This window comes from Cajanus cajan, chromosome 2 (genome assembly GCF_000230855.2).
Source record: "Cajanus cajan strain Asha chromosome 2, NIPB_CcT2T_4, whole genome shotgun sequence".
Taxonomy (NCBI): domain Eukaryota; kingdom Viridiplantae; phylum Streptophyta; class Magnoliopsida; order Fabales; family Fabaceae; genus Cajanus; species Cajanus cajan.
In genome coordinates this window covers 49,593,397-49,601,378 of record NC_138518.1, presented here as the reverse complement: position 1 = coordinate 49,601,378, position 7,982 = coordinate 49,593,397, and the positions used below count along the sequence as shown (strand labels likewise).

At 25.5% G+C, this 7,982-nt stretch overlaps 1 protein-coding gene across 1 annotated transcript; it reads right to left on the bottom strand.

Moving 5' to 3' along the window:
- Positions 1 to 377: 377 nt before the first annotated feature.
- LOC145955007 (uncharacterized) lies at positions 378 to 734 on the bottom strand. The gene has a single exon (XM_083069702.1). It carries the CDS (start codon positions 732 to 734, stop codon positions 378 to 380), a length of 357 nt encoding a protein of 118 aa, XP_082925828.1.
- Between the last annotated feature and the right edge of the window lie 7,248 nt (positions 735 to 7,982).

Genomic DNA, 7,982 nt, shown 5'->3' with positions numbered 1-7,982 from the left:
TTTATTAGTTGATTCGATCAAACCTCTTAAACCAAAAGTTCTATTGAGGTTTTTTCAAATTTGAAAAATCTATTTCCAACAAGTTTATGATTTTTGACCGATTTAAGCTTCCTTGTACGTAAAATATTAATATTTTAAGTGTTAAGCTTCAAATTAACTATCTCTTCATACAACCATCATCACCTATAACTGCAATATAGTGGATACTTCATTACATAATCTTCATATTCTTGGTAACACTACATCATAAATCACTTAACGATTATCTATATAATCTTAACTGAAAGTGCGTGTACTTATTACTTTTATATCTATTTATTATCATTACAACTGTGAATTATTGTTTTCACTAGTTGAATGACTAGCTAGAAAACAGTTTAGCCAAGTATACATTTTTTCATAGAAAAGGAAAGATTAATCTTGCATGCGACAGGAAGCTGCACCAAAGTCGCAGGCTGAAAGTGCAAATATGGTCCAGCATCCACCAAACAACTGCAAAGATCTTTTATAGCTTGATCGTTGTTGGCTTTGTTAAACGCCTGCTTTGCTCCATCACAACAATGATCAGATGGAGTGTTGATGAAAGGGTCTGCTACCAAATAAGACACACATTGGAAAAGTAATGGTTGATAGGGATCGCATGTTGGCGGAACTTGAGATGCTGTGAATGTTGTCACTGCCAACCCATAAGCCATAACAAACATTACAAGAACCAAAACTTTCTTATCTCCCATCTTAGCTCGAAAATATATGCAAATTTGTTTACGGTGTATGATGTTTAATTTGATTATCTATTCGTTGCAAAGCAATTTATATATACTTGCGGTTAAATGTTTTAAATGGAAAATTTCATAAGTTTGTTAACATAATATTAATTCAGTAAAATTAATATTTAAAATATATTCCTCCGGCTCATAATACCAAGAAAAAATAATAAATCAATGGAAGAGTTTAATAATTTCATAAAATTAGTCTTATGATTAAATTTTTTTTATTAGAAACCATGTAACAGAGTCGCTACTTTTGAAAGAATAATATGAAAGATATAAATAGAAGGAAAAAAAAAAGGTAATTAAATATAATATTGTGTTGAAAAGTTAATATGACACTTATTTTGAGATTCATTTTTTCTTCAAATATGATATTTGTTATAGGATGGAGGAAGAAATTTAAATATGAATTTTGTCAAATTTTAATGCAATTATCCATTTCTTTAAAGATGTTAATTTAGTCAGATATTAATAATTGAAATATGTTTGTCCCTGAGTAACTTTTGTTTCTGGTTCTGATAATTTTTTTTTTCATTACTATAAAACTGAGATTTTTGTTTTAATCTTTTGTATTATATGATTCTTGTAAGCTATTTTTGTGTTTAACAAATGATTAAGTAATTATTTTTTATGGCACCGATAATTGTATATAATATGATGTTAGCTTGTGACAACTCTAATTTTAATTCTATAAAAGCAAATGTTATTTTTCTGTCTTAAAATGAATATTAGAAACATAAAATAATTAATTAATTTTTATTCTGAAAGTATTAAAATAAAGAAATTACTCAAAATTTTGTCAAAAATTCAAAAATAATTGATTATTATTATTATTTATTCACAAAACATTTTTTTTATATAAATACGAGATATAACTCTAGTCATTACTCCATTCCAAAATCGAACTTTAGTCATTCATCTTGTCCTAACAATTTTATTTTGTTCATAGATGTTTTAAAGTAACTAAAACAGAAATGAATATAAATCTAATTTTGAAATTATCTAAATTTTATCATCTTTAAACCATTAATGTAATTTGAAAGTCCACAATTTGCTCTCAAAAACAAAATCTAATCGTTTTCTGTTTAAAATTTTGATAAATAATTGATGATATCTACATCTTAGAATAGTTAAAGTATCTTAAATGACCTCCTAGGATTTATTTTATTTAAATTTTATAATTTGTATCCTTATTTATTAGAAATTTTGTAATTATAGTAGTATTTGATTAGACTAAGATTTGTTAGTGGTGAAGATTTGAGTTTAAATTTTGTCTTTGTCTTGTAATTCCTATAAATAATAAAAAAAAGACTGAGATTTGTTATAATCAAATTTTTATATCGTGCATTTAGGGATAGAATCTAATTTAATTATTAATATTACTTTAAAGATATTAATTTAGTCAAATATTTATTGAAATATATGTTAACTTTGTATTAATTTCTATTCTTAAACTATTAATTTAAACAAATTAACAAAAAAATATCAAAAAATTTTAAAAATATATTTTAATTATTATTAATCATAAAATAATCATATAATCAAAAGATAACCGTTTTTCTTTTTGCTAGATTGACCCATATTTAGAGTAAAATAATATATTTAGTCGTCACTTTATTCTCAAACTAGAAAATCAAACTCTAATCAAAAGATAACAAATTCATGTCACATGTGCTAACAATTTTTTTTTTCTTCATAAACGTATTTTAAAGTAACCAAAACAGGGATGCATATTATTGTAATTTTCAAATTATTTGAAAGTAACCTATGTAGGACCGAGTGAAAGATTCTTACAATAAAAAGAATGAAATGTCACCGTATAAAGTGTTATAATATACGGTCACTTAAGTCTCAAATCTAAGAAGTGTTACAAAAACAAAATCTAATCACTTTATTAAAAAAATTGAGAAATAATTAATTATATCATTTTTAGTTATAATAATTTAAAGCATCCAAAATGATCTCTTTGCTTTACAAAAAAAAAAAAGTGATCTCTTTGGATTTTATTTTATTATATTTTACAATCTGTATGCTTATTTAATTAGAATGTTTGTAATTATGGTAATATTTTATTAGAATGAGATTTTTTAGGATCATACTTTTATATCATCTATTTAGGAGTAAAATCTCCCTTAATTATTAATATTACTTTACTGATATTAATTTAGTCATATATATATATATATATATATATATATATATGTTAACTTACTATTAATTTCTATTCTTAGATTATTAGTTTAAAAAAATTATTCAAAATCTTGAGAAATATTTATTTTAATTATTATTAGTCAAAAGATAAATTCATATAACCAAAAAGGTATAACTCTTACCACAAGGTTGACTCATTTTATAGTAAAATAGTACGTCTAGTATCTTGGCTTCTTTTAGAAATAACTTTAGTCCCCAAAATAATCTAATCGTTCTTTGTTTTTTTTTTTTTTTTTTTTTTAAAAAAATTTGAGAAATAATTGTTGGGAAAGATACCAAATATAACCACATTATATAAAAGTTGACAGATAATTAATAATCACAGGATCAAACTTTTTTCACACTTTATATAATCACAATGAGACAAAAATATCTTCCATTATAAATTAATGAGATTACAAAGTTATAATAATAATAATAATCTCACAAATATGTTACTAAACACTCTTTTGATACTGCACTCAAAAGGATTCATTCTCTCACGATGAAGTGAGGTTAAACTTATCTAAAACTTTCTTTAAATTCTCTTTGTATTTGTTTTACAAAGGATGCATGTAAACAAAGTAAACACCAACTTTTATAACAAAATGCTGATACCGATATGAGGAGCCTAAAGTATAGGAGAAATTTTCTCCCTCTCTTTTCAATTGAGTCTCTATAAAACTATATAATTTATGGTATCATTCTTACATCTTATAGTTTAGAGTATCCTAAATGATCTCTTACTATATTTTTATTTTTAATTGAAATTTTTGTGTTTGTGATAATATTTGATTATAGAATCAGTTTATTTAGAAACAGATTTATATATCATGTATTTAAAATAAAATCACCTATAATTATTAATTAATATTACTTTAAAAGTATTAATTTAGTCAAATATATGTTAATTTAGTATTAATTTCTATTCTTAAATTATTCCTATAAATAAATTATTCAAAATTATGTCAGCTATTTAAAAATATTTATTTTAATTAATATTATTTCTAAAAAATATTATATAACCAAAATTTGAGTATCACCCCCTAGGATGACTTGCTTTAGGGTAACTTGCACCTTTTGTAGCAACTTCATTTTTTAACCGGGAGATCAAAGTGAAAGAAATTCATAGTGATTACTCAAATAATGAATAATATAAGATACAATATTATAGTATGTTTGATCAAGGTTTAGAAATAATAGTGTACCCGGAATCAATAAAAGATCCATTCTTATCAGTCTTGAACAACGTGAGAGAAGACTACTCTCTTCCTGGTAAGAGATGAAAAGGTAGAAGACAAAATGTATTTTTTTATCATATTAACTGACTAATGGGGTATCACATATATATATCCTTACCAGTAGAGACCAGGGACCTTTCAACAGGCTACTAAACAGTCCAACCCATCATAGAGCATTCATCAAAATCCCAATATCCATTACCCATAAATTAATAATAATGTGCAATATAATTGATATTAACATATAAATATAATTTATTAATTAATGTTAATCCATAATAATAATAATAAAATAGAGAATAATTATATAAATAAATATATAAATATAACATTCTCCCACTTGGATAACATTAATCAATAAATTAAATATATCAATTACAACACAAGCACATATATCAATTAATAATATAAGAAATATAAACATAACCACAAAGATAGTTTCCGATAGGGATACATACCTTATGCTTATATTTCATAAATAATGGATAATAAAAACATAATAACATATGTGATCCCAAAAATGGTCCAAGCAATTTTATATGCTAAAAGAGATGTAATGAAAATGACATCATTGATAAATTTACATCTCATGAAAACCATAATAGTAAAAAATGTAATTTTCAGACTCCCACTAACCCAATACATCAAAAAAGCTAACCACACCCATATGAGTTACATGATTTTGAAAAACTCCAATAGCTAAGCCTTTAGTTAGTGGATCTGTTAACATTTTTTTTATGTAGCAGTATGCTCAATTTGTCACCTTTTTTTTTTTGTACAGGTGCAGCACGTGGGGAAAAAAATTGCATGTTAAACTATTTGAGGACTTTATCATATACCCTTTCTGAGACAATCCAAGAATGCCACGTGACCTATCATGGAAAATCTGAATGCCTATAACAATAGAGGCATCACCAAGGTCCTTCATGTAAAAGTGGCTATTTAACATAAATTTTATTTCTTAGTCAAAAGTTTAACACTACTACTAGCAAGAAGAATATCATCAACATAGAAGACAAGAAGGATGAAATGACTCCCACTAGTCTTCAAGTAAATGCACTGATCTGAGGCATTTTTCTTGAAGCCAAAAGAAGTGAACACTTGATCAAATTTCAAATACCATTATATTTGGTCTTCTCAGGAAGAGACAAATACTAACCCTTTTGAATTTTGTCAAAAGTCTTAAATTTCTCACGAACTAACCTCAAAAATTCCTTAGCTATCATTTTATAGAATGCTCTGTCGAATAGACTTCTCCATGGTGTATTTCATCACCATCAGACACACCCTATTTGAGTGTTCCCATTTCTCATGAGAAATTTTCTAGACAATACTGGACTTAAGAGTAAGAGTTGGAGGCTCTTTCTCTCTTAAGAAAAAGTCCATATTAATAATTGTCATATATAAGTCCAGAGATTCATTTTGGTCCTCAAAATTTATCCCATTCAATATTTTGACCGAAGTCAATAGCATAGGCAAAGAAGCCGGTATCAAAACAACAAAGAAACATTTAATATGCACAATTATTATGCAATAAAAAGAATTAAGTATTTCTGAATACACAACCAAACATGCCTATAATATAAAATTTCTCATTCATTATGATCCCCTCTAAGGGTCCTGAACCATAATAAATAAGAAATATAAAATAAGAAATACAAAATACAATGCATAACTTATGTCAGAAGAAAAAAAAATCTAATACCGATAGGGTATTTGACAAATAATTGACATAATATAAAATTTTAAAAAATATTGTATCATAATACCAGAATGCATTAACAACAAAATACCGATAGGGCACAATTATTGTTAATGTAATATAAAATTAATTAGAGAAATAATTAAATTATTTCATTCACACAAATTTCATATAATTGTACCCACGATAGGTAAGCTGACAATCATATAAAATTATATTACTCATGCTTAAAAAAATATAATAAAATTATATTATGCATGAATAACATATGAAATAAATACAAAACAAACAACTATTAATACAAATAAGAGTCATTTTTTTTAACTTAAGTATATATACACTACCAAGGAGAGTATAACATACTAACATGTCACTAAGATAACAAGAATATATAAAAAAAAAATTTCAGACTCAAATCCCAAGAGTATAATATTTTTAAAATTAAGTTTTATTCTTGTAATAATTAAAACAATAGTTATAGGTAAAAAAAATTACAAAAAACATACCAAATAATCAGAAAATTAATTATTTAATTTTAAAATAAAAAATATAAATTTTCTAGCCAAAATAGTGTCTCACGCGCCTAGCTCTGTGAGTGGACAGTCACGCGCATTACTGTTCATCTTCTCCTTTACTTGAAAAACAAAAAATAGGTCGTTCGACTCATAAAAAAAAAACTCGACGCAAAACCACCATTACAAGCAACGACAGACTGTGATTTTTCGACCAAATGATTTCCCCTTCACGGAAATTCAAAATCCCTTATCAGTTTTGGGAATAATCGGTTCAAATGAAGACAATTTAAAATATAAGAAATTGGGGTCTTGAAGATATCGGCGACAAAAAGAGACGAAAAATTTGTCAGATTTTTTTATAATCAAATCTTTCTCAAAATGTGCAAATTTATTCAACATCCGAAGGTAAATAAAAGTCCCCAATCAATTGCAATGAATAATCATCAAAAAATGAGGAAAAACAAATCTAAATTGCTCGCTGAATAGAACAAGCTCAGAAAAAAAAATTGCCAAGGTTTGAAATTCATGTAGAAAGAAAACCCCTTTGACAATTTGTTCAATTGATGAATATAATCTGAGTTGTCATTTTTCGAACGAAGAAGAAATTTTTTTTTTCTATTATTCAAAATTAAAATTTAACTTGATAAATGACATTTGCAATACCTATACAGTATTTACACATTAGGATAAATATCCTACAATAAAAATTTCTAATTTTTATATACAATTTGTGAATAATTCATACATAGGATACTGATTCTATAACCTAGAACAACCATAATTTGTATCTTAATGGCTCTGATACCAATTGAAAGAAATTCATAGTGATTACTCAAATAATGAATAATATAAGATACAATATTATAGTATGTTTGATCAAGGTTTAGAAATAATTGTGTACCCGGAATCAATAAAAGATCCATTCTTATCAGTCTTGAACAACGTGAGAGTTGACTGCTCTCTTCCTGGTAGGAGATAAAAAGGTAGAAGACAAAATGTATTTTTTATCATAATAACTGACTAATGGGGTATCAGTTATATATCCTTACCAGTATAGACCAGGGACCTCTCAACGGGCTACTAAACAGTCCAACCCATCATGGAGTATTCATCAAAAGCCCAATATGCATTACCCATAAATTAATAATAATGTGCAATATAATTGATATTAACATATAAATATAATTTATTAATTAATGTTAATCCATAATAATAATAACAAAATAGAGAATAATTATATCAATAAATATATAAATATAACATTCTCTGACTTGGATAACATTAATCAATAAATTAAATATATCAATTACAACACAAGCACATATATCAATTAACAATATAAGAAATATAAACATAACCACAAAGATAGTTTTCGATAGGGATACATATCTTATGCTTATATTTCATAAATAATGGATAATAAAAACATAATAACATATGTGATTCAAAAAATGGTCCAAGCAATTATATATGCTAAAAGAGATGTAATGAAAATGACATCATTGATAAATTTACATCTCATGAAAACCATAACAGTAAAAAATGTAATTTTCAGACTCCCGCT

Bases quoted from the DNA above. Each gene is read 5' to 3' on its own strand.
- LOC145955007 (XM_083069702.1), bottom strand. From the start codon at position 734: ATGGGAGATAAGAAAGTTTTGGTTCTTGTAATGTTTGTTATGGCTTAT.